Raw genomic sequence first — 27,775 nt, forward strand, 5'->3', positions numbered from 1 at the left:
TCAACAACCCTCCACTGTTCCCAAGAGAATTCATGGTGGCCCAGCAGCCATAATTGCCTTATCGTAGTTTAACAATACGCCTTTCCCTCTTCCTCTAAGCTCATCCCCCTGCTTGCTCCAACTCCAGATAGCTTCCAATTCTGACTGAGAGCTAGAAGAGGATTATTGATCAAGAAGAGACTGGGATAAGGATACTTGCTACCAAGCTTAAAGACCTGAGTTCAATTTTCTCCATTGAGGGGTTCTGAAGGCCTTTATGTCTTGTCTATCTTGTCTCTGATACACTGAGTGTGTGCAGTTACCCCAAAGCCTCTGTGCCTTCCCACCGCTGTTCACTGGCTGAACTGACAGATAAACCACTTTCTCCTGCTCCTGAGCTGCTCACGATTCTAAAAGACAGTTGCCAAACCTCAGTTCTGTTGAATTAATTGCCTCTCCAGTCAATCCCTTCACCTCTGACCATGGCAGAAGTATGAGTGTGCAACCAAAATAAATCTGTACAGAAAGTAAGTTCTCCCTTCTTGGGTCGGGCATCCTGGAGAATGGGTATCACCTTCACATGGTGACTTCCAAAGGCCACCTTAGTGGACTCTGCCCACTGTTCCTTCCACCCTGGAGACTGAAGTCTTTCCAGAGTGTTCTATCCCCTCTCTGTGGTTGAGAGTAATGTTTGCAACTCACTCAGAAATAGTCTCTGAGTTACCCTCGACAGCCATATTTTCAATGGCTTTGCCCAGCACAGTACCATCCATAAATGATTCATGGGAGGCTTCTAAGCGCATTTTATTTTCTAATAACCATCTCTCTTTGCCAGTCCATTATAGATGAACCAAGATATGGAAGAATAGTGAACCCATATGAAAGATTATCCCCTCTGTGCCCAAAATGACCACATTGACCTTAGCAATATTAATCCCTGGCCCAATTCTGTTGAGTATGTCATACACGTCCCGAGGTTGCAGAAACTAAGTACACCATGTTATTCCCCCCCCCCCCTATCTGTATTAAGCAACCCATATGCTCAGTTTAATCATGAGTGAGAACTTCCAGGCATAAATTATAACCTCTGTATCCTGGCTGACCACCTGATGAAAGGTCAACTAATCCATCCCCCTGCATCTCTAAAGGTGGAGTCTAAATCATCTCCAAACAGACACAAATGCAACCTCTTGGTCAAAAACTTGTTTTCTTCCCCCTCCCCCCCAGAGGGATGCCAAGCCTATTTCTGAAAGTGCTGTTGGTATTTGGTAAGTCCCACACAGGTTCTCACACCCCTGTGATGGATCTTTCTTCTTTCTCTTTACTGTGGACTGAAAGCAGCCCACCAAGAGAACAAAGCCAATTTACCTGTCACTGCATTATGAGACCTCGCCTGTGTTTACAATTCCTATTCTTCCTCTTCTCCATCAAGGGATCTGTTTATTTAATTGATGGTCTCCGCCTTCGTTAAAGGTTACTCTGGTATTTAGCAGGGTGTCGGGAGAGCCAGATCTGTGACAAATTATACCTGTTCTTACTCCGTTCTGTGCTGCTGCCATCTCACGGGTACAAACACACAGTTCTGGCCCCATCCGTTCTCAGACTGCCTAAATCACTCACTTCCATGGAAATCCACCAGTGAACTGATAAGTGACAGATTTAATGACCTCATCTTAGTTCGGCTATGGCTTGAACTTATCAAAATATCCCTGTGAGGAGCGCCTGAAGGAACCAGAGTCATGCAGCATGGAGGGAAAGACACTCAGGGAGACTGTAGCTAGGAATTCTGTCCATAGACCAGACTGGCTTTGAACTCAGGGACCCTCCTTCCTCTGCCTCTTCTTAGTGCCGGTATTAAAGTTTTTAAAGATCTGATTTGCTTTTGATTCTTTTGAATTGCTGCTGTAATAAACAAAGTCGCTTAAAACAACACATGTCAGTCAATCAGTGTTCAGTCTCAGGGTCAGAGGTCACCAAAGTGTCATCGAGGTAGCTCTTTTCTGAAGGCCCTAGGGAAAATGTGGGTTCTTGCTTTTCTGTCTTCTACAGGCTGTCTGTATATTTTCGCCTGTGGCTCCTTCATCTCCAAACCATTAATGGTAGTTCAAGACCCTCTCACATCCTGTAACTCTATGCTGACTCTTCTACCCCCCTCTTCCATCTTTTAAGGACAGTTTCAAATCTATTGAACTTGTCTGTATAGTTCAGATTAATCTCTCTCTTTTAAGGTCAGCTAATTAGCAACCTTGGTTCCATCTGTGACTCTAGTGTCCCCTTGCCACATAGCATACATAACCTAGTATAAGGATTGGGTTGAAGATCTCTTTGAGAGTCCATGACCATAAAAACTAAATGATGTGGTTGCAGCAGTCAGTAGATAGCAGTTACTGAGAATCCAAAATGAGTCTAGCCCAGAGGTTTGGAAAATAAATAATGTTTTAATAATTACAGCAGGACACGGGTAGGGCTGCTAGTGAATATGATGCCTAAGTTCTCCCTGTCAGAGGTTCTAATAATCCATCTCAGATCTCAACTTGATGAGATATAGAATCGCCTGTGAGATGGGCTTCTGGGCAGGCTTCTATAGTTTAGGTAAAATGAGATGGGAATAACCTGCCTACTGTGGGCAGCATCATTCCCTGGGCTGAGATTCTTGGCTGTGCCACAACTTGCATGGCTGTGGAACTGATCTCACTGGGACAATGGGGAGTAAAATGACAGATGCATGTGCAGAAATCATAAAGTGCATTGGGCTCTAATAGAGATACACCAGCAACCTAGAAACGCTGAACATTGATTATGCACAGCTGAAAGAGAAGACAGGTGAGCTCATTTCAGTAGGGGTCTCTGTAGGGGAGCAGTCTTAGAATGCTGTCATCTGGAAAGGGGAAGCTGTGGTTGATGCTTTCTGCACATATTACCAATATCCTCACTTGGACCAGGGGCCTTGCATTCCCATGCATCTGAAGCACTGGGGTCCTTAGCATGACTATGCTCTTGTCATTAAAGTTCATTCATAAAAGGGCCCATTTGCTCCCCCAAAGAACTGCATAAAAATAAGAAAATGGACTAGAAAGGTGACCCAGCCGTAAAGAGCACTTGTTGCTCTTGCAGAGGACTGGGGTTCAGTTCCCAGCACCAACATGATAGTTCATAACTACCTGTTGTTCCTAATCGAATTCCAGTGTCCTCTCTGACCATGCATGCACATGTATACATATGTAAATTCAGGTAAATAATCATATACGATAAACAAAATAGACGTTTAAAAATTTAATGGTGGAAGTGAGCTGAGCTCCAACATTTATAAGTCTCTGCTTCCCTGACTATGGGTACCATGTGAGCAGCTGCCTCCCTCCTGCATGAGATAGTTGAGACTTCCCACCACGATGAACTATAAATTGGAACTGTGAGCCAAGATAAGCCCTTTCTCCCATAAGTCGCTTTTGTCAAGGGTTTCATCACAGTACCCGAGTAACTATAACAGAGAGTTCCAAGCAGGGCTAGTCCAAAGAGCTACTTCACCACAAACAAGAGGCTTCCACAAGCACATCAAGAGTGTGAGTGATTTATTACCTCCTTGTTCTTCATAAGAATCCTGAGGAACACAAATTATTATGTTAGAGAAGATAAACATGATATGAGAAAGGCCCAGGTGGCATTACCACTCTAACATTCATTGTATGACCGTAGACAGTTTTATAGTTTCATCAGTGCTCAGGTTACCCTTCTGTAAAATGGGTAGAATGATGAAGCCAACCTCAGAGAATAGCTTTTAGGATTAACTGTGCTCCTGTTTAGTTGAACATAAAACAGAATAAGTTTAGCCTGAAGTCTGGCTCATTATCAAGTGCTATATCTTTTACTATACAGTTCAGCTCAGCAGAATTGCACGGGCTCCTTGGTTATTGGCCCAGCATTGAAGCCTACTCTAGAAAGCAGAATTTAGGATGTGAGGCAGCCATGTTTCTCCTCCTTGTCCCTGACCTTTCACCCGTGACTACATGAGCCAGAAATGGCTGCCTGACTCTAGCTGAATCAATCAAGGTGCTCTCTGCTAGTAATTTGGAATGGGGCTCCTGACAGTCATTGAGTCAGTCTATGCAGACATTTTTCCTGGGCTTTGGTACAATGGCTATTCATTTTTCACTCTGAGCACTGCAGAGCAAAAGCAGCCCTGAGAGAAGATTGGGCAGTGGGCCTGTAAGGAGTCCTGAAGACAGATGAAGGCACTGGGCAGCCCCCCCCCCACATCCTCCTCCTCCACCTCCGCTCCAACTGCCCCATCCCTAACAAAAAGGCACACCTGAGCTACTTTGCCCCCCTAGCTTGTCCTGTTCCAGTTCAGAGGCCCTAGGGCTGTGGATGGGATCTAGATTCTTTCCAACGCCAAAGCCCCAGGATACAGGCGTACACACACACACACACACATACACACACACATACTTGCAGTCCAGGAGAGTAACAAGAGATCCTCAGCCCCTCTGTTTTACCCCATGGGGGACATTGTAGTCCAAAGAGACCCAGGGACCACGTGCAGGTAGTATGATGGCAGAGACAGGACTGGTGCCTAGAACCTCCACCAGCGTGGGTAAATTCTATCAGCCACCAAACTGTCTCCAAATCTGTTTGTTTTGCTGTCCCTACCCCCAACTCCAATTCCAATCATCAGAGAATTAGGATTGCTGCTAAGGGGTAGAACTAGGGACTGGGAAGAGTCTTGGAAGAAGTGAAGAGGACTTTTTCACACTGGGATCTGAAAAATCCATTGAAGAGGCTAATTTCAGCACAGGATCTGGACCACTTCCAACAGCACCTGGATCTGCCTGGATGGGACTGCGAAAGAGATGAGCCAGGCACCATTTGCATATATGCAAATGAGGCCTTCCACAGCTGTCCAGAATCCACCCTGGCTTAGAGCTCCCAGCTCATCAGGCACGGGGTAGAAGGGGGGGGCAGTAGGGGCACTGTGCTTTTATCCATCCACTCAGCCTTGGAAGAAGAGGAGGGACAGGTTTGCCATAGCTTCCCTCCCAGGTGACAAGAACACCCATCCCAAGCCACAGGGCTAAAGCCGCACTGAGTGTCAGTCACCACAGTAAGAAATGGAGCCTTCCTCCTTAGTCAGTCCTCAGGCAGACTGTCAGCTGGGCTACACCAGGAGGTAGCCAGGGTTCCATCTACAGACAGGCTGTTGCCCTTTCTGGAAGCTCTCCCCATGTCCCTTTCCCTGACCTAGAACACTTGACCAAACTCAGCTACAGAAGTCCCAAGTCTCAACCTGTTTTCTCTTTATAAAATTCTGAGCAAGGGGACGGGAGTTAGAATCCATCATGTTGTAGTCACAGAGTCTCCAGAAAAACCTTAGCAGGGTCGCCTGTCAATACATGTGTTAGCACGTGCTAACACCATTACTGTTCCTCGGGAGCCCCAAGGCTATTGGAGCAGTTTCAGAAAATACCTGGGTACCCATCCACAGCTTCTTAAAGCCAGCCATTGCCTCCTGCCTACTGAGACCTGAAAGAAAGCTAATATTTTGTTTGTTTGTTTACGTGGTTGGTTGGTTAGTTGGTTGTTTGGTTGGTTTTAAGGCAATGCCTGGCTACACATCTCAGCCTGCCTGGTTTCACCATGTAGTCCAAGCTGGCCTCAAACTCATGGCCTTCTGCTTTACAGATTCTGTGTGCACAGCACACCTGGTATTAGTACTATTTTGAACAGCAAGCCCCAAGGCCAGTTTGAGTTCCCTGGGGCCACATACATTCAACCGTCAAGTTCATAGTCCTGAGACTGTTCCATCCATACCTGTCATGGCCTTAAGAAAACATGTTTAGCCTAGAGAACTCCCTTCTGAGGGCTAGTCCAACCGCTGTGCTCTTCTCTTTCCTTCCGGCCCATCTACCTGCTCCCAACCCCCAGCCTCACCCCCATCTCCCCACACATGGAGTTAACTTGTTACTAACTTCCTTTCTCTGTTCCCCAGCCAGTCCAACCCACTGGACCCTGGGAAAATATGTGAACAATACCCAGGGAAAGATCAGGTATCCCGGTGGGGACAGGCCCCTGCAAAACACACAGATGGTTAATCCCCAGCAGGTCTTCCCTTTCTTCCCTCCTCCCCGCTCTCTGTTCCCAGCTCCGGGCCAGCTCCCAGTACCCCTGCTCTCCTGACACACATTCTTCTCTTCTGTTTCCACTTTTGATAGCCGGGACCCAGCCTAACTCTCTCTCCCAAGACCTCAGTTTACTCACATAGCGACTGAAGGGTTGCCTTGGCAAAAGCTCTGTTGGTATTTAAGATTTCTGAGATGTCATAGAACCCTTTTGACGAAAGCCAGGCAGACACACATCACACACAATTTTACAGACAAGTTCAAGGACTCCTGAAGCCAGTCTGTCCACTCAGTCCAGCTTCCAACATCCCCAGGCTCAGGAACCTTCCATAGCTCTCTGTTGCTTTTGGTTGAAGTTGCTAGCTCCTCACTATAAACTCTAGATCAGAATCCCCACCCCAGGCTTCACTACCTCATCCTTAAAGTTTTTCTGCCCATGGGCCAGCCTGGACCACCAAGCTTTCCTGTCTCCACAGAGATGCTGGAGTAATCTCCCCGCCTCCTCCCAATTGCCCATCACTAGTATGTTCTTGTGCCTCTGCTCAGTGGGTTTTCTCCATCTTCCCAGCTGGACCCCTCTCCTCACTGAACTCAGGTGCACCCTCCTTTTCTGTAGCCTTTCCCGCATTATACTCGATGCCTAGGGGCAAATTTGGCAGTGTCGGGCTAGTGAGATGGCTCAGGGAGTGGAGGCACTATCCTGATGGCAGGAGTTCAAATCCCAGGACATACGTGGAGGAAAGGGAGGACCAACTCCAGCAAGCTGACCTCCAGCTTCTATGCCTATGTCATGGGACACAGATGAAATAAATAAATACACGTAATTTTAAAAATAAATTTAAGAGACAATGTTACTATCCGGTTGGAGAGTATTGCTTGCCCGGTCTGGGGGCCAGGGACTCCACTTTCCTAAAGTGTGCGCCTGGATCTTCCCACAAATGCAAGTTGGAAAGCAGTTGCCATGCTCTCTGTGAGAGTTAGGAAACAGACAAAGTCTCTCTGGTCCCCCAAGTCCACACACTTCCCCTGTTCTGCCAGCTAAATTTCTTGAGGAAATTTAAGAGTTACTCACCTTTAATCTGAGACTCGGTCAGAGAAGACCAAGACAGGGAAAGTTCTGTGTGCTGACCCTATGCATACACTTTCCCGGCAAGGTACAAGGAGGTCTTACAGGAGGAGAAACCAAGGCTCATACAATGACGTCATATGCTGGCCACTAGCCTAAGAATGGACCTCTGTTGGTGTTCCTTCCGAATGTTCTCAATCCCCAGAGATCCCCTCCATTAGCGGTCTCACTGAAGGCACTAGGGCAGGAGTGAGACCTTTCAACTGCCTCTCTTTCAGAAACAAATAGGTTCCCAAACATTAGAGTTCAATATTTTTTTTCTAATTGAAAGTATTTTCTTACTGACTTCCATTATATAATTGGAAATGTGTTCCCTGGAGCAATAATTTTGGCCTCAAGATATAATTAAAAGCATGCAGGAGTGCAGTGTGTGTTTTTAAATGGCACAACGAAAGGAGAGCTAACGATTTTGTGACACAAATAAAAAACAGAAGGAAAAGATAACCCCTGAACAGCTGCCTGGAGCCACGCCCACACTGGAACCAGTTGAAGACAATCAGGACTTTAAAATCAAAGGGTGCTTGTAAACCAGCCCCTTTAAAGCCTCTACTTTTAGGTACTCTCCATAAATAGATTTAGTCTGTGGGTGCCTCTTTAGGGAGTGAGCTAAGAATAGATTTGTTTCCAGGATGCTTTCCTTTTCCCAGGGTTTCTCCGTGTAGACCTGGCCATCCTGGAACTCACTCTGTAGACCAGGCTAGCCTCAAACTAAGAGACCCACCTGGCTCTTCCTCCTGAAAGCTGAATTAAAGGCATGAGCAGCCACCACCCGGCTCACGGTCCTTTCTTTGTGCCTCTGAGAGGCATGGAAGATGTTCTCCATAATTTATTATTTCTTTAAGCGCGAAGTGGATTCCCCCTACCCCAAAATGAGCAGTGGAGTATTTTTCCCCATAGGGACACAGGTTAGTCTGCTTAGAGCAGGTCCTGTTTAATAATTCATCAGGGCCTGAAGAGTTAGCCAGCAGAGAGAAAAATGGGTTCCCAGCCAACATGGTAGCCTGGGCTCCACCCCTGAGCATGGGCAAGCCTGGGAGTGACACTCCATTGATGACTGTGTGGAGGCCATCATGCAGGCAGAGCTATGTGGGGCCGACTGTGGATCAGTATTTGTTCGAGCATTCATAGATCCATCCTTCTTTGCATTTGGTAATCACATACCAGGGCAACAGGATTCAATAGTGACCCGGATACAGTCAGTGCCCTCAGAAGACTCAGTCAGATGGAGAGAAACTGGCAAAAAAAAAAAAAAAAAAAAAAGCAGACAAATTGTTCTGGGCACACCACATGGTGCAACAGAGGTCCACTAAACAGGGCAGGGCTGTTCCCTGGGCACATAAATAGATGCACCTTGGGAGACAGGCTGAGGGGAGTCTTTAGGATGCTTTCAGGTGGAAAGAGTGTGTGAGAGAGATAACAGGAGCATGGGGGGCTTGGTGGCATTCTGGATAGAACACAATTCAAACACACGGACAAAGGCAGAATGGAAGGCTGCTGGTAGCTTGCTTTGGGGAGTGAGGGTTTTAAGGTACCTTGTAAAAAGGATTAAGAGTAAGGGTTAAGGAGCTGGGGGCTGCTGAAAGAATTATCTTTCAGGAGTGTGCATAGAGGTGGGGAAGGAAGAGTTCCCTCTGGACAGAGTCCAAGCCCACACAGCAAACAAAAGGGCAGGCCAGTTGCTGAAGGACGTCAGGTTAAAGACTCTAAGATGCCCTGACAGTCCCTGCTCTTAGCTGCAGAGGACAGTCCTCTGTGCAGTCATGGGGAAGCCAGGGTGCCACCAGAAACTTTGCCCTAGACCTGGAATGTAACCTGAGTCTCTCAGAGTCCAGGACACAGGTCTGAGCCAGCCCAGTCCAACATCATGTCAGGCCCTCTGCTTAGGAAGTCAAATCTCTGATGCCAAAGCCTGCACACCCTGATGTCTCTGATTTAGGGTACCTGCCCATGAGACCCTTTTGTATATAAACTTTCTTTCTTCATCCCTTTGAGATCTCAGGTCTGACCATTTACACCAAATTAAAGCCACCCATGTGCATGCTATTTCCATAATCTGGTTCATGGCCTCCACGAAAGGGTTTTTTTTTTTTTTTTTTTTTTTTTTTTTTTTTTTTATTGATGCCAAGCCCTATGTAGCCTCTAAGTCTTCTAAGGAGTGAGCATCAAAAACAGCATGGAAATACCCAGCATCCCCATGGGCACAAAGAACCTGGGGATTTAAGAGAAGTGGAAGAAGGAGACAACCAAGGGTCTGGACAGCCCAGGCTAGCCCCTTCTGCATGCTTCAGACCTCAGGGGGCACCTGAATTGTTTTCCATCTCTGCTTTGGGGTGTGCCTATGTTTAGTCCCTAGAGGAACAGTCATTATTCTCCTCCAGGTTTCAAGGGGTTTGAAGTACGGCTCGTATTTCTTTGTTTGACAAATAGTCAGCCCCTTGCTTCCCACCCCAGGAATCATGAATCCCAGAAATTAAAGCCAATGGGAATCGGGTTTCATCCTAGGGAGGGGCCCTACAGCAGATGCCAGTCGAGGCCAGGAAAGCCAGCCAGGAGTTGGAAATGTCAGACCCTGGATTTTTCTGGGAGGAAAAGGAGGGGTAAAAAGCCCTTGAAACAATACCTGGACAGGATAGAAGGACAGAAGACAGACTCAGATTCCTGCCCAGAGCAGAGAATCCTTTCCTTTCACAGTTAGAGCCGGCGAGGACCAGTGACAGCCACGGGGAGCTCCACTGTGGGCAATCTTCTGTTCACAGAGAGGAACACAGGTGACAGAACCTTCTCCAGTAGAGAGAGGGTGGGAAGGAGGGAGTCCCAGCTGAGGGGAGTAAGGCCCAGCCCAGATGCCAGCAGACAGCAGTCAGGAGCTCTAGAGGAGATGGGAAGGAGTCAGGCTTCCAAACGGAGGCTTGAGGTAGTAGGTTATGCTTACAGCAGGAGCAGGGCTGACACCTGAGTCTTGCCGACTCCCCCCCCCCCCCCCCGGAGAACACTTTAATGAGGCTCACAGCTGTAATATCACAGAACGAGCATTAACTATGCTAATTACCTAAAGTTTAGCCAGAGAACATTCTCAACCCACCCACCTTAGGAACACACTTTTGTTCTGGCTCTGCTGGACTGAGTTTTACCAGGAATCTATGACAATGGGGCATTGGACTGGGCCAGAGTGGGGGTGGGCAGGCCAGCGAGCACTGCAGAGAGGAGCAAGTCACCTCGGTGGTGACTCGAATGTCCTGTGCCCTGCTGCTTTACTTAAGAGAATGCCAAGGAAAGAATCTCTGGAGGAGATGGCATCCTTTCCGAGAGAGCTAGGAACGGCCTTAATCCTTCTGCAGCTGTCAGGATGTCAGGGGCCGGTGACATCATCACCCTGCCTTCTGCAGACACTTTGTGCCTCTCACACTTTCAAACCCAAAGATGGTTTCAAATTGTCAAATTGCCTTTCCCCTCCCCCCTCACAACACAGCCACCAGTGTGGTACAGATCCGATCAGAGCTGAGGCTGGGGGATATTTTCTCTCCATTGCTCTCCCTAGAGGACCTGAGAATCATGCCACTCCATCTTAGATTCCCGAGTCTCTAGAGAATGGGTTTAGAACACCTCAAGCCTCAAGTATTTCATCTCAAGAGGCTCCAGGAAAGACAAGTTTGTCTTTTGACCCCCAAAACCTTTGACTCCAGTGGCCAAGGGTTCTGAAAGACAGGCATGGTTAATGTGTGTATTTTGGTCTGCTCAGCTCCTGGCCCAAACCCTCCAGAATCTAGGGTTGTATTTACTAAACTTTGATTCTGTATCTAAAGGAATCAAAAAATCAGCTAGATACAAGATGTCTTCTACTTCTCTCTGGGGTCCTTTCTTCTGACCCAAGGAGGGAAAATGACTGTCACAACTCTACTCCTTAGAGTGTTCCAGCCATGGAATAGCAGCATCAGTACCTTATCCCTGGTTCCTTCTTTATAGACCTTTCCCAAACGGCCACTACCACCATGCTTTTCTTCTGAAGGACAAAGCAGAGGCCATCTGGTCTGTTTGTAGCCATTTGTAGCCTCCCCGCCCCCTTGTTTTCCTCCCCCTCATACCTGTAACTTCCTAGAATAGGGGTTCTCAAACTTCCTAATGCCGTGACCCATTAATACAGTTCCTTATGTTGTGGTGACCCCGCCCCAACATAAAATTATTTTATTGTTACTTCATAACTGTCATTTTGCTACTGTTATAAATCATAATGTATGTTTGTGTTTTCTGGTAGTCTTAGACCATCGCTGTAAGAGGGTAGTTTGACCCCTACAAAGGGGTCACGACCCACAGGTTGAGAACTGCTGTTCTACAGCACCAGCAATATCTGGTCGTATGTGTTACTTTCCTGCATCTAGCAGACTGCAGCACATGTATTATCTCTTCCTAGAATAGCCTGTCTCAGTTCATGCAGGCCATTATAACAAAAAAGACCGGGTGGCCTGCAGACAATGGAAGTTGTTCTAGAGGCTGAGAAAGTAAAGCTCATGTTGGCAGAGGGTCTAGTGTCCTGCCGGAACCCCACTCCCCATGGATGGCCTCACACAGAGTCTCTCTTGACCATCCTGGAAAAGAACACTCATCACATCATGAAAGGTGTGTCTCTGTAAACTAGCCACCTCCCACTTCCTTGTATTATGACTGAGTGATCAGATCAGCATTTACTGAGGAACAGCATTCAAACCCGAGCACACTGGGATGCAACCTGGGTGCCCCTGGAGTTAGGACAGACACATGCACGGCCCTCCATGTAGACAAAAGCCTGAACGTGGGTATTCATGCGATCTTCTCCTGCCTGGCTTTTGTTTAGAGCCCAAGTTCTCACGCTGCTGGAATCAGCATTTTAACATTGCAAGCTCAGCTGTCACCTGGGACGCTTTGGGTAAAGGCCAGGCCTTTCTCCTATTGCCCCTGGATGTGGACACTGCTCCTTCTATAGGGAAGGCTTACCCAGCTGCTCACTGACCTGTATCTGCAGCAACAATCAATGGTCCCTCTGCTGAACCACCAGGCTGCAGACATGGTTCCTTTAGAAACCAAGACACACACTGGTGCACCAAGACATGCATGGTGCCCACCAACGTAGTGTGTCCAATTCTTCCTGAAGCAAGCTTGTAGATTCCTGCTAACAGCACCCCGACTAAGACCTGTTTGTTTGCTTGCTTTTGTTTTCTTTTTCTTAAAGCTTCCTTGGTGGCCCTAGGCGCTGACCCCAGACCACTGTATTCTGTTGGGTTCCAGGTCTGACTTTGTCTTCTCAGTTGAATCCCCAGAGCCTAACTCATAGCGGCGGTTTTATGTTGTATTTTTATTTAGTTTACTTTTGGAAGGCGGGCTCTTGTGTCTTGGAAAATTCCTTTCTGAGTGGCCCAGGAGCCCTGCAGCAGATTCTGGTGCCTCTTGGGAAGGTGTATCTTGTACAAGGGACTCTGGGTCCCTGCCCACACAGCCATCAGTACCCCTTCTGAAGGGCAGTTTCTGACTCTTGCAGGGAGGAATAATGTCCCTCTGGCTTCAAAGAGGTCCTAACCTGGGGCTTCTCCCTCCCCTACCATGTTTCCAACATCTTTAGTGAATCACCTCAGAGTCGTTGACTCCCCTCTCCCCAAAACTCCAGTGGGCTCCCTTCAAGATGCCCTGTGACCTTTCAGAGGAGCCTCCTGAAATGAGCAAGTACACTCTGCCAATGAAACTATTGGCTGTGCCCTGAAATTACACTGCCTGCTGTGCTCATAAAAGCTGCCTTAACCTTGCTTGTATATGATGGGGTCAGAATTCCATCACCCACCGGGAGCAACTGAGACCTGGAGTTCACTGTGCTTCTCTGAAACCTGGTGTGTGTGCGCGTGCTCGCGCGTGTGTGCATGTGACTCTGCACACACAAAATGCAGTCCCAATACGTCCCAATATTTTATGATGGGCCTTCTGAAGAGAGTTTCTGAGAGTTCTAGAGCCTTTATTAGTTCACACATCCTCTAAATTGCAGACAAAAAATTTGCTACATGGATAGCCAACACTGCTAATCAGTCACAGGACAAGACACTAACCACAGCAAGGAGAGACAGGGGGCTGTGGTTCAGTCTTTGCCTACGTGCGGGGTCCCTCTGAGGGGCTGGGGTATCCAGGGGTTCTGAGGTAAAGGCTGCTCAGCACTCATATGCCTAACCATTTGCTCGGGCTCTGACTTCTCCAAGAGTTCTCTCCTAGAATGGAAACTGAGTCAGGGAGAGGAAGGGCAGAAAGGAGGAAGGCCCAGGCACCTAGAAAGTCCTTCCAGACAGTCGACTTCTCGGGCGAGCTCCAGTCAGGGAGATGCAATCCAGATGTGGGCTATTTCCAGCCTGCGGATTCTCTTGGAGATACTTGCAATATGCCAGCTCTCTAGGGAGTCAGAACCAGCATGTCCCCTTGGGATAAGGGAAAATGTGCACAGCCTCTCCCCCAGTACTGAAATATAAAGAGATCCCATACATCCCTCAGACAGGGTTGGGGGTAGGACAGGACTTTTCACAATGGGAGTCACAAGACCAGGACTTGACATACAAGAGAGAAAAAAGCATCCCCAGAGGATGGAAGGACAGTGACATACACAGCTATACACGTGCCATCCCAATACCACACCTGAAAGAGGACAGGGTGGGGGGAGGGTGCTGAGCTTCTCGTTCATCTGCTTGTCGCTGTGTTTGCTTTTCAGAGCAGCAAAGCAAGCCGGATGGAAATTCATCTTCGGCCCATTACACACAGCTTCCCAGATCCGAAGCCCCTTTTCTAACCTCAGGAAAGCTGTGTCAGCCTTCATCCTGTGCACGGTAGCTAAGCAGCTCAAGGCAAAAGCTCTAGGTTGTTCAGTCAGCAAGAGGCAGCATGGTGCTGGGTCCCAAGGTCCAATGGGGAAAGTATTCAAAGGAATAAAAGGAAGCTCTTTCACTTCTAGAGACCTCCAGGGATGGAGGCCCACACTCTTGGCCATCCTTTGTGATGAAGATCCTCAGGGCGGCGCTGAGGGGAGGGAAGAGATGGGTAAGCTTGTAGGAGTGGTGAGAAAACGGTCCTGGAATGGCTTCTCCCTCATGTGCCCACTGGGAGAAGTTTATATCACCCCTTAACCAGACCAAGAGATATCAGTGGAGACCCCATGATTCCAGAGATTAGAACATCACTAGGGACCCTTTCCCAAAACAATCCATTATGGTACATCCCCAGACTACAAGATATCCAGAGTTAGCTCAAATACTAACAGGGCCACAAAGACTAAACCAGTTCCTTCCCAAATGTTTCACAGTCCTAACTTAGCCCAAGATCTCTGCACCTCTCTAGAAGCCAATGTAGCCAAGAGATTCCAAGTTACAGAGCATCTACCTCACAGACCTTTTGCCCAAACTCACTCAGGAAAACCCCAGGCTTAATAAACAGAGGTGGCCCTTACTAAAGCCACTTGATGGGAGACATAGCAGGGATTAGCCAACTAGAAGAAGAAAAATAATTTCTTGTATCTTCCGGTGGAGATCTTCCATATCTTGGCCATCAGAGAGGAAGGATTATTTGACAATGGCCTTTAAGGTTTTCTGTCTCCAGTCTAAATACATGTTGGGCAGGGAGGGGACTGTGCTTAGGACTCAGCTCAGACCCTTTCTCAAACAAGCTATAGTGTGCACAGGGCAGGCTCTCCTCAGATCTGCATTTCCTAACTGTCCAGCAGGCCAGTCTCAGGACTGGAAGGGGTCTGAGTTTGCTAGAGTTTGCTCTGGGAATCCCAGGTCCAGTGTGAATTCAGGGACAGGAGGCTCATGGTCTGACGTCAGCTATCTGAGAGCAGTGCCACTAGTCTGGCTTGGACAGGATCCAGGTGGATAGCCTTCTCTCCTTCTATACTACTACAAAGGATAGTGGGGAATCTGACTACTCAAAGGAGATTTGGGCCAAAGGAACCCTGCCTGAAAGCTCTCAAGTGGACCAAACTCCAGGATACATTTCTTGTTCTCTAGCAGTTTAAGCCCAGATTCTTGGTCAAGCTCTATCCTGGCTGTCCCTCGAGACCCCTGAGAGCTGCGTGCTCCGAGGATCCAGCAAAGCTTTCTCTAAGACCATCTACAGACAGATAAACCTGAGGTTCCTTGTGAACAGGCTGACCTAGCCTCCCCCAAGGTAGGCATTTAGCTGGTCAAAGAAAAGCCCAGTGTGACTTCTTTGGGGAACAGCTAAAAGCTAAAACCTGGTTGTAGCATATGCAGAGCAAGGGGGAGATAAAAAAAAAAGTGTTTGTCTCCAGTGCTGCTGGTATTGACGAATGGGAGTCCCGAAACCTGGGCTAGGGTGTGAAGAGCCCCTGGCCAGTGCACTGCGAAAGCCGGCTCCTGAAGGCTGAACCCAAGCCAGCAGAGTCTCAGTGGGTATTCATTCAATCCAGTCTGGGGCTCCCGCTTTCCCATGCCAGTTGCTTCTCACTACTGAGCATGCCCTGCCGATTACATTACCTTGACTTCCACTCCAGAAATCTCCAAACAGCATTTGGAGACACAGTCTCAGATCACCTGGCTGCCTGACATCATCATCCTCCGGACCCTGATGCTGAAGACGAACACTTACCGCAGCATCTCTAAGCTAAGGATTTGTACCTTCTATGATGGCCAGGATAACAAATCAAAACGAGGAGGCTGGGGTCACTTGCATTCTCCCCAACTTCCAGAAGGTGGCAATAACTAGATGTTTCCACATGTGCATCCTATGGAAATATGTCCCAAACAGAAACTAACATATAGATAACCAAACCTCTCCTGCTGGGGGGATGCTTAACAGACTCCCCCTGGAATGTTTTAACATTTACAGCTCATGATGCAAGCCAAAGACTGGGCCAGAGTGAGGCTGGTTTTTTCAGCCCCTGCAGACCAACTACGTTGTTTTGTGCATATCCAGCCCTGTGCCAAGTGCTTAAGCCAGTAGCAGCTCACCCAGCACTCACTCTTGGCAGGCCAGAAATGTGCTCATCTGCCTCCGGGGAAAAGTAGCCGTGGTGGACAAACATGGTGGATACTTGGTGGCAGCTGGGATGGACATCTTTTCCCTTGCCCGACAAAAGAACACAAGGACTCCTAAGCACTTGACCATTTGGTGCGAAAGCACAGATTTGTCCGGCTTCCTTAAATGCCACGTGGACCTGACACACTGGCGAGCTGGGTCTCCCTGCCTACCCAACCCACCTGCTCCACATCAGCTCTGCTCTGAGATTCTGTTTGCAGGGGTCACTTATATATTATCTGGCCATGTGTCTTTTGCTTTGCCCCCCCCCCCAGTCCTTAATTTAAGTTTCTTCAACTACATGTTGGAATGAACAAGGGTATGTTTTCCTCTTGTGCCGCCGTTTCCTCCAGCTACCTCTGCCTGCACTCTAGCATTTGTGTGGCTACAGGGAAGGTGGGAGGGGTGAAAAGAAGGGAGGGAGGGAGGGAGGGAGGAGAGGAAGAGAATGAAGGTTACAGTGGGGGGTGAACATGAAAGGGAAAACAAAAACTCAGGCCTCAATCCAGCCATGAAGCCTTTGCACCATTTTGATAGCATAATTGAGGCTTTTCCTTTTTCTCAAATCCTCAGAGGTGATGGAAGAAAAAGGTGGGAAGACCACGAGAAGCCATCTGTGGTCTTTAGACTGGGCAGTGCAGACCTTGGTTGAGGAAAACTTCAGGGTATCTTATGTCTTATACATCTTGCCTGGTGGCTCCTGGCTCTCCCTCTGGTTTTGGATCAACACTAGTGACTTTCTTCAGGCCAACACACACCCATACCCACAAATGAGAGCACACACACACACACACACACACACACACACATGCACCATGCACGTGCACGCCTGCTCTTGTTAACAATATTAACAATATTAATACAATAATAGAGATGGAGCTAGGTGAGCTAACAAGACGCAGTGGGTGGAAATCCAGGCTGGGAGTTCTCAAAGTTAGCTGCTATGGGATACAAAGGCCCCAGGGCCTCACAGGGTCTCCCTGTTTCTGACAGAGGCCTCTTTTCCTGTGTCCCTTCCCAACCTGTTTTGTTGATTTGCCAGACCCAGTTGGGGTTGACCTGAATGGCCATCTTATTTGCTTTCAGGATAGAGGTCATTATTAGTAATTATATCTCTGTGAAAGAGGGTTCTGGCTGCCTGCCAGCCCAATCCTGCCTTCCTCCGCTCTGCCCTGGGTAATGTCACCATCAGCACAAATGCTCCCTGTTCGTGGTGAGGCCAAAGATGGGGCAACAGTGGCGTGTCACTCATTCGAGGCTGTTTATCCCTCTACCTGAGGCTGTCAGACTCAAACGGGGCATGCCTGTACCCCACCCCCGCCCTATGACATCCCTCACAGCTTCACCAATGCCAAGGAACACTTGAAATCAGTCAGGAGGCATGGCCTGGCCTCAGAACTCAAACAGACCTTTCTACTGACTTCTAGTTTTCCTCTTCCCAGGGCAAGGGTGTGTGGGGCGTGTTGGGGGGAAGGGTCTGTCTCTTCTGAGAGACAGGTTTAATGCAGAAATGACAAGGCAGGAGCCGACCTCTCTATCTTCAGGCTTCCTGAAATCGCTTCCCTTGGGCCTTTCTCTTCCGGCCCAGTTTCAACAGCCCTGCAGCCAGGCCTTCCCACATCTTCCTCTTGCTTCCCCCTGACCTCCTCCTCAGAGCCAGTTTCCCAGTACCTTCCCACAAGTCTTCAGGCTCATTAGAAAAACATTTCCAGCTCTCAAGGCCCCTGAACCAATCCATGTTCCCAAGCTGCTCCCATACACAGGGCTACTATGGCCTCTGGAAGAGGATCATAAAGATCTCAAGGCTTAAGAATGTTGGGCAATGACCAAAGAGCCTAACTCACAGATGACCTCAACGGCCCCTTCTGACAGCTGATAAATTAGCTTTGGTGTGTGTGTGGGGTCACAGTGGGGAGACTTGTGGACTTGGAACATAATAGTAATAAAATAATAATAATAAAATAATAATAATAATGGGGTCCTCCCTTTCCTCAGCTGGGACACAGATAAAGCAAACAGTGGGGGACACGGAGCCCTGTCTGTTCTGCCGTGTGGTAGGGAAAAGGCTGGCCAGGCCCTCCTACGGCATTTTCCAGCTAGAGTCAGGACCTATGGGCCTAAGCCCTGAAGCAGCAAAGCCTGAAATTGCTCCCCTGCCCAAGGCTGCAGGCCAGGATCAAGCTCACCCTGCTGCCATCTGTCACCTGACCCTAGCCAATCTAGACCAGCGGGGTCTCAGCAACTAATGTCCAAATGTCCCAACGCCACTCATCTGTGGGAGTGGGAAATCCACACAGACTCAGGCAGGAGCCTGGAGGGCCCTTCCTCCTTCCATTGGGTGAGGGGCACCAGTCCCTCCCTCCTTGCCCTCTCATAGCCCCCTCAGCCAGCGTGGATCCAGAGTCCAGAGAGATCACAAAGGGAGAGCTGGCTCTGTGTCCTTTGCTAAGCAAGCGTTTGGCTTTTGTTTCTTTCTTTCCCTCTTTTATTTTCCCAAACAATTTGTTTTCTAGGACTATAGGAGGAAAAAAAAAAACTTGTTGTAATAATTCTTCATGCCACACCCACCCTGCCCCACCCCTCTTCTGCTCACAGCTCCCTACAGCCCTATCAGCACATCCTCACCCCACTCAAGGCTCCTTCTCCTCTCTTCTCTATAAGAGGCTAACCCATCCCCTTCCTCCACCCCCAGCCCAACTCAGGAATGCTGGTATACTGCAAGGAGCTTCAGTTCTGCTCTGTCTGGAGCTAGGCCTGGGAACACACACACCTGCAATGGTAATGTGGGCATGACTATGGCCCAGGAGCCAGCGTTTCCCTTGGACCATGACTCCGGAATCCCTACGGAGTACCAAGAGCAAACATTATTGAGCAGGAGAGAGGCACTCTCACCTAGGCATTTCCAAATGGCAGAGGGCAGGCAAGGATATTCTCAGGACCCTGCCTGGGCTGCCCACCAGCCAAGTGAGACTGCCTCGAACATGTAGGCTGGAAGAGGAAACCACCAGGCCCGCATCCGTGCCTGCTGCAGCGTGGTGTTACTGGTGGTTTTTCTTCCACTCACTGCAGAACAGAGGTTTTTTCTGAACTTCCCCCCCAGAGGAAAAGTAAATGCAACCCTGTTACTTTTCTTTCTTAAAATACCCAGACTTTTTATATGCGAGGGCTGGAAGGGATTGTTCTTGAAAACTAAAGTGCACCAGAGGTAAAACCCATATCTTCTTCCCCGGCAAAAGTTCCTCTCAGCTCCTGTGACCAGAGAGAATCTCCTCTCTGTGTCTTTTTCTGTCTCTGTCTCTCTGACTCTCTGTCTCTGTGTCTCTGTCTCTCTATCTCTCTGTCTCTCTCTCTACCCCTCTGCTCCCCTAGTGACCTAGTCACAGGAGGGTTTCTCAGACTGAGCCAAGGGAAGCAGCTTCTCTCTCCACCTAGACCCAGCTTCCTATCTGACCCTGAGGCAACCATGAACAGCGGTCTTGAGACTTGCTGGCTTTTGCCTCTGGTGGTGTCAGGAAGGATTGGGAAAGAACAGGAATGGCAGGTCCCTATTTAGAGTTCCACTCCTCTTTCCTCACCAGTTGTCTGTCCTGGATTTACTACAGGTCCCAAATCTAGGGTCTCAAGAGTGTCTAGAAAAAATGACTTTGTCTTCCAGCTGGGGTTCTTCAACTACCACATACGGACATAAGGCTGTAGTGGGGCAGAATAACCCTGTCGGGGACTTGAGGGTCCTCAACACAATCATTGTCTCCTCTTAGTGACCTCTGGACATAATGACAATGGCTACTACAGATTGAAAGTCCCATTTTTTTTAGCAAGACATGCACCACGATGCTTCTTAGCGAGCACTTTACTCTAATAGCCCTGCCTAGACCTCTAGACAGGCCAGATTTCTCTGCCTCACACTCGTGGGCAATGAAGCTCAGAGAGGCAAAGTCACCTGACCAGAGTTAACCAGCTAAAAAGACACTACTACATTTAAACAAGTGCACAGTGCTCTCTACAGAAGTTAGCTCCCACTCCAAGTGGTTAATCATGCTGATAGTGTGTGTCTGTCTGTGTGCATTTGTGTGTCTATGTCTCTCTGTCTGTCTGTGTCTATCCGTCCACATGCACATGCATTTATGTTATCTTTGTTCTCAAACTCTGGGCACCTCCTACCACCACCCAAGCCTCCATGGTCTCCATGGCCTCAGCCCTGGCTTAGGAGCCCTGACCACGGACAACCTGGCCTTTGACATGTAAGTTTCCACCTTCCTATGGCTTCTAGCTTTGGCTAGAAGCCTTCTTGGAATCTCCCTTTTGATAGATGGGAGCTTACATGTCAAGAGTTCCCAGAGACAAGTCTGGCTCTTTAGTTGGTTGTTTGTGTGACATTATACTTTGGGCCCCTCCTCAGTGTCACTGTGGAACAGAAAAGGCAAGTGTGGTCATTTCTATTTTACAGATGGGTACATTGAGATTTGAGGGTGTGAAGTGATTTGTCCATGGTCACACACTATGCAGGGGCAGAGGGGACACTAAAACCCTGACCCTGTGATTGCTGCTCATTCCAGGGTTCTGAGAAAGGAGACATCATTTTTACTTTACTAACACCTTCTTTTGCCGATGTGCAGGAGGATAACTCTGGAGACCTGACCTGCCGTACCATGATACAACATCTCCAAGCTGAGCTGCTCTCCCCACTTTCTACATGGGAAACCAACCAAATCCTCTGAAGCAGAAAGGCTGAGCCTGTTCTCCAGGACAAGTAAAACAGAAGAGCAAGACCCCACCACCACCACCAGGAGCCTTCCTTATGAGACAGAGAGCACTGGGCAGCCCCAGTGCTGTAGACAAGTTGACTGGTGCCTTGAATTGGCTAGGGAGGCATGATCCCCATCAGCTTGGGTGGGCACAAGTATGGTTGGATCCAGAACATCTGCATTTCGGTAGAGAACAGACTCATGTACACTCTAGGAAGAGATCTATCAAGTCTCCGAGCCATAAAGATGGAAGGCTTTTAGACTTTTTTCCTACCTTCAAGCCAGTATAGCATTTCAGAACATTTGGGCCTCCCCCTTCCCTAAAATTAATTTAATATAATTTCCCAAAAAAAGTAATTAGCCTTTGAGGACACCCCGTTTTAGGTTTTGTGGAGGAGAGAGCCAGCAGCATCTGGAGAGGGGTGTACCCCTCTGTGGAGATGGGCCATCCCTCTAGCCCTTCCTTGGGCTTTTGAATCCACACAGGCACAGACAGCAACCAGCAGGAGGAAGAAGAGCTCTTGAGAGGAGGAGAGAAATGCTCTCTGGACAGGGGCCCTTTAAATCAGATCATTTCATATGCATGGAACTAGCTCTGAGGCCACAGGGCCTGCAGGAGAGTGACCCCCACTCTCTTGCCACAGGTCACTCTGCAAAGAAGTTGCTGGGGGGGGCATGCTGCTTGGTTCCTTGCCAGGCTGCCCTGGGTTCACATGCCAAGAGCAATTAGCCAGGGGGAGGGTGGCTCCTGTGGAGTGGCAGAGGCCACGCTGCAGCTGGGCAGAGGGGCCCAGCCAGCCCGGGTCTCCAGGGGCTTCTTCAGGAGCTGAAGACTAAAAATAACCCAGGCCTTTGTTGCAAGCTGCTGGACCACAGCGATGGAGCCGATTCCAGGGAAGCCGAGCATGCGCAAGGGTCCTGCTCACAGACCTGTCCTTTGGGCAAATGATTTTTCCAGAAATGTGTCGGTTTTCATGTTGTTGCTACGATTCAAAGACGGCCGAGCCCACGCCAGCCCTGGAGCCTTCCTTTCTGACACACAGAGTTCTTGGAATCTAGGCCTTCCTACAGCTTTCTTCTAGAAACTTTACTTCAAACAGGAGCCCATCCCATGCAGGGTCCGCTCAGGGTGCAAGAACAGACTAAGGTTCTGAGTCATTGCCACCTAGTCACAAGTAATCACCGTGCCCAATGATCTGGTGAAGTAATGTTCATCTCTCCTCTGTTCTAAAATTTCCAGTCACATCTCAGTGGTCACTGGCAAACATATACTACATGAAAGAAAGAAATTGCCCAGAAAAGAAATCCATAGTGAAGCATCAATACTGGAGGCTTCTCAAAGCGACATACAGTCTCTTCTATCCAACCCTGGACTATTAAATGGACATCCTTTGCCCACCTCTCCAGAGCTTGAGTCCCACCCCCAGAGACTGAGCCAGACTTTCACGCTCAATTCGATTGGGGGCTGTGTTTAGAGACTGCGTTGTCTCACTTCAAGGACACCGCAGTTCTGAAGGTCAAGGAACCACCTGGTCTCTAGCAAAGTCCCTCTTGAGGAACGATGAATACTGAGAGGTTATAGTGGGGCTCCAAGTTTACTTCCCATCCCCCAGGCCTTCTGAATGCCTCATCAGGTGGCCATGCAGCGGTGGATGCTACTGCCAAAGCTCAAAAGCCACAACTCTTCTTCTTAGCAAAGACTAAGGAAACCAAGATGTTTCCAAGTTCCACCTTCAAGATGGCCTCCAAACACAGACGTTTCCAGTGAGACTAATAATAAGCAGGAGCTTCGCCGCCACGTTTCGTTCCTCTGTGAGAGTTTTAGGATGAAGAGCCCAAGCTAGGAGTGTGAGCACTGTGTGGCGAGTCCTTGAAACGCAATAGAAGAAAACAAAACAAAACAAGAACCCCACCGAGCAACACACGAGTGGTTAAAGGGCAGTCACAAAATGGCTTCCTCTAAAATGGGAAGCAACGGTGAACACGAGGAAGGTTCCACAGAGCTGGGGCTGGATTGTTCTTCAGAAGTGCCAAGTTGCCTCTGGTAGAAATGAGGAAGCACTGGCTGAAGTGTGTGCGGAGCGGGAGGTCATGGGGAGGGGTAAGGGGTGAATGGAGACCTTGCTCTCTCTGTACCCTTCTGTAATTATTGGTTTTCCTTGCAACTGGTCTGTGTGCATATACAGGAGGAGACCTCCATCTTGGTTGAACAGGGCTTCAGTTCAGCCTCTCTAGTGGCGGGCTGCATTCTGTGACCTAGGCCCTAGGCCTGGCAGCCAAAGGCTGATGCTTTCTCTTTGAGCAGCTCCCAGCACAAATGGCAGCTCCAGCTTCCTATAAGAGACAAGATAGCATCAGTAACAGCAAATCCTCCAAACTCTTGGGCCCCAGCCTAAACGCCTCGATGTCTGGTAACTCCTGCTTTCCTTTGACTTTTATAATTCAGAGGCCAAGTCTCTATCCTGAATGTGTGCAAAGTCAGTCGCTCAATGGAAAGGGAATGCTATTATTAGAGTAACTTATATAAAAAAAGAAAAAAACCCTTGGTTGTACCCCATAGCCAGCCACAGTGAGGCTGTATTAGTTCCCTTGATGCTCACACCCCCACCCCTGCCTCCAATGTCACAGCCACACATCTGAGAAACATGTCTTTGACCCATCCGTTGAAGTTTCATCTGGTTGCACTGTGCCTCAGTTTCCTCGTATGTCCTTTGCTAGTAGTCAGTCCCACCCCATTGGGCAGTGATAACTACATGAGACAAAACATAAAAAGCCCTTAGCACAAGGCCTGCACCATAATAAGAGATCAATACAAGGTGCGTATGATAGCTATTGTTGTTGTTGTTAATGTTGTTGTTGTTGAGTTCATCATCATTACCTTCTGGGGGCTCAGCCACTGGGGGATTTAAACAGTACATGTGATAGCCACGGTCACAGTCATCACAGAAGAGTAGCTGGTCCTGGCAGATGCAGAGAAGAGGAGAGAGATGCAATTACTCAATGACAGTGTCTTCCTCCCACTTCTTCCTCTCTCTTATTTCCAAAGATCAACTTTCCAGGCCCCATTCTGGGTCCTCGCTGTCCCTTAAACATGGCTTATATTTACTGATACCTGAAATTCACCCCTTGCCCCTCCAAACCCTTCACCACCTTTGGGCTTGTCTTAGTCAGGGTTTCTATTACTGTGACAAAAATACCATGACAAAAAAGCAAGTTTGGGGGAAAAGGCTTTATTCACCATACACTTGCACATTGCTGTTCATCCCTGAAGGAAGTCAGGACACGAACTCACACAGGGATGGGACCTGGAGGCAGGAGCTGATGCAGAGGCCATGGAGGGATGCTGCTTACTGGCTTGTTCACCTGGCTTGCTTAACCTGCTTTCTTATAGAACCCAGGACCATGAGCCCAGGAACGGCACCACCCACAATGGGCTGGGCCCTCCCACATTGATTGCTGATTGAGCAAATGCCTTACAGATAAATCTCATGGAAGCATTGCCTCAACTGAGGCTTTCATTCTCTCTGATGACTCTAGCCTGTGTCAAGTTGGCACACACAACCAGCCAGTGCAGGGCCCTTCTCAACTCATTATCTTAGCAGTCTTCTCTCATGGCTACCTTACACTCAAACTCACAGAGATTCCTTGTCCTGCACCACCATGGCCAGTAATGTTATGGCTTCCTCTGCCTCCACCCCACACCATATGCCAATATCCCAACACATGGATTGAATTTCTACTCTTCAATCCCTGCAGTGGACAACAGCCGTACTTGGTGGTGGCATCCGTGGAATTTCATGACTCTGTCAAGCTTTTAATGTAGGTGTTAAGAAAAGCCTCCTCCATGGTTAGGGGCTGGAGCCTGGGGGAGATGAATATATTGGCTGGCTCTAGAAGTAGAAGACAGTCACACAGGGAAGGCTGGTGATGGCCTGAAGTAGGGCTATGGTGGTGAAATGAGGAAGCAGTCACCAAGTGGTGTGGTTGTCTGTCCCCAAGGGCTGCGGCATAGTTAGCTGCTGCACATGGGCAGGAAAGTAGCCATGGGGGCTGGGGAGAGAAGACAGTCTCAACTATAGATCCAAGGTCACCAGGGAGGGCTGACCAGGAGACCGGAGATCAGGACTGAGGCCTAGGCCTAAGCTCTGGCTTTGGAAGTTCCTGCTGATTTGATAGCAAGTAGAGGTTTTAGGAGAGGAAGTCCAGGTGTGTGACAGCAATGCCTCTGCACGGAGGGCGTCATGAGATGATATGCATGACTGTGTAGATGGATAGAAATGTATGTTTTGAGGAAAATGTGTATTTCTGTAAAGAGAGTGAATCCACGGCTCTCCCTGAAAATCAGCAACCTCAGGGAAAGTCAAGAACACACTGTCACAACAGCATCAAGGGACAGCAAAGACTAGAGAAACCAAAAGAAGCCCAGTCAGGGAAGAGAGGGAAAACCAGCACACCAGCTTGACTCACAGAAAGCTCACTGTGGCATCAAAGTCAAAGGAAACTGTGGAACAATGGAATGATATGATTTGTTTGTGGTATCAAGACAAGTGGCTTTAGTGATGTCCTAAAGACACCAGTCATCCCTGCCACAGCATTAACATAGGCTACAAAAAGGAAGACCACCCTAGAATGGACTGCCCCACCCCAAGTAGAATCCAAGTGTATGAGGGTGCAAACACGTTTGCCACATGTAGCTGTCTGGTGCTGCTCTTCCTTTTCTCATGATAACCCCCAGACAATGTACAATTTTAAAGAAGCTCTAACTCTAAAATCTAAGAAGCTGGATCCATGGGAAGCTATAGTGCTCGTGGGGTAGGAATCTCATTCTGGGACTGGCAGGAGACATGTAAGAAAATCCTCAATGTCCCAGCAACAACCCTACTCATTCATAGACTCCCACTAAGGATCTGTGTTAACACTCTTAATAAGACCAACGTCTAGACTCAATCGTCAGCCAAAAAGAGACGAGCTGAATAAAACAAAAAGGCCATGGAATCCTAGAGTGTATGGCTGCAGATCACCGTGGAAGAACTTCGGGGATGTTCAATGAAAAAATTCAGAATGGAGAAAACACACCTATCTCTTACCATTTGGTTATAGATTCAATATACAACACACATGCTTATACTTAAATAAGTAAACAACCTTCATAATTTTTAAGTGACCGTATGTAAGCAAAGAAGGTAGCTAGCAAATCAGGAAGTGAAAACCAGGTTTTCCTGAATGCACCATTCTTTCTAGCTTTGTTTATGGAACTAATTTGTATAGTCATAAAACAAAATTAAAAGCTTACTCTGCTCTTAAAAGTGAACTTGCCATAGTGACTATTCAGCTAATGACACAACCACCACCAGGAAGTATTTTGTACCTTTTTTTTTTATATGTTGATTTTCATTTGGTTCAAGGTCTTACTGTATAGCCCAGTCTGGCTTCAACCTCTATTACTGCCTCGACCTCCAGAGTACCCAGCTAATATGTGATCTTAACAACAAGGCTGAATATGAGTGAGTGTGTGTGTGTGTATGTGTGTGTGTGTGTGTGTGTGTGAGTGCATGTGTGAGTGTGTGTATGTATGAGTGTATGTGAGTGTGTGTTAATAATTTTGAATTTATTATCTGAGACAGCTAGTTGTATGTGTATCATGTGTGACAATGATGGTATTCATTGAGAAGCAAACATTTTACATGACAGAAGGAAGGCAGAGACATGAGATCAGTGAATTAATAGAAAAACCACATAATTAGTTCTGGGCACAATCTAGAAATATTTCAGTAAGTGTTGCATTTTATCTTTTCAATAAACAAAAATGCGTTCTCTCTCTGCCACTGAAAATGTCTGAAAAAAAAAATGACCAACACTGTAAACATCAGCCCCTCTAGACCAGCATCTTTGGGAAATGGTGGTTTTATACTATCACATGAAGTATAGAGATATCTTTCTTTGTCCAAAAGCAAGGAGGCTACCAAGACCTCTCCGGATCCTGTTGAAAGGGCTTAGGCTCCAGCCTGAATGTTCCCATGGACCAAAGAGAATTTTGACTGCAATAGATGGAAACAAAATATACTTAAGTTCTTTGGTTGATAAAGATAATGTTTTTAAGTCTAGAGAATATGTTAGGGAGATTGGACACACGTTTATTTGCTTTGATACCACTGTAGACTTAGAGGAAAGTTGCAGGTGTGACAGTTTCTCTGTTCTCTTTGTAGCTTTTGCAAACAGTAACTGTTACACTTGGAGGTAGAACTGTAGAGTGGGAGATGGCAGTGATACCCACTACTCTACAGAGTCTCTCATTTCCCCATCTTCCCCTTGCTTCCTCTCCCAGGATCCTACACTGCACATACTCTCTTATTTTGTGGGGTGGGGGTCAGCTTGTTCTTTTATTTATTTATTGCTGGGGGTGGGGTACATACCATAGCGTCCATGTGGAAGTCAGAGGACAACTCCACAGAGGTAAGTGCCTTTACTCCTGAGCTCTCTCACTGTTCCAAGTGCCTTTACTCCTGAGCTCTCTCACTGTTCCAAGTGCCTTTACTCACTGAGCTATCTCACTGTTCCAAGTGCCTTTACTCCTGAGCTATCTCACTGTTCCAAGTGCCTTTACTCCTGAGCTATCTCACTGTTCCAAGTGCCTTTACTCCTGAGCTATCTCACTGTTCCAAGTGCCTTTACTCCTGAGCTATCTCACTGTTCCAAGTGCCTTTACTCCTGAGCTATCTCACTGTTCCAAGTGCCTTTACTCCTGAGCTATCTCACTGTTCCAAGTGCCTTTACTCACT

The 27,775-nt window shown here is 47.9% G+C and overlaps 1 protein-coding gene across 1 annotated transcript in view; it reads right to left on the bottom strand.

The window, feature by feature from the left end:
- Window positions 1-23,209: 23,209 nt before the first annotated feature.
- Window positions 23,210-27,775, bottom strand: part of DPF3 (double PHD fingers 3) — a gene marked incomplete at its 5' end in the record, with an annotated part of 270,133 nt that continues 265,567 nt past the window's right edge. Inside the window, 2 exons of the mRNA XM_080942426.1 lie at window positions 23,210-23,330; window positions 23,875-23,956. Coding sequence (XP_080798552.1) covers window positions 23,260-23,330; window positions 23,875-23,956 — 153 coding nt within the window. The 3' untranslated portion in view covers window positions 23,210-23,259. The remainder of the gene's footprint in view (window positions 23,331-23,874; window positions 23,957-27,775) is intronic.

The sequence above is a fragment of the Micromys minutus genome, assembly GCF_963924665.1.
Source record: "Micromys minutus genome assembly, chromosome: 1".
Lineage (NCBI taxonomy): Eukaryota > Metazoa > Chordata > Mammalia > Rodentia > Muridae > Micromys > Micromys minutus.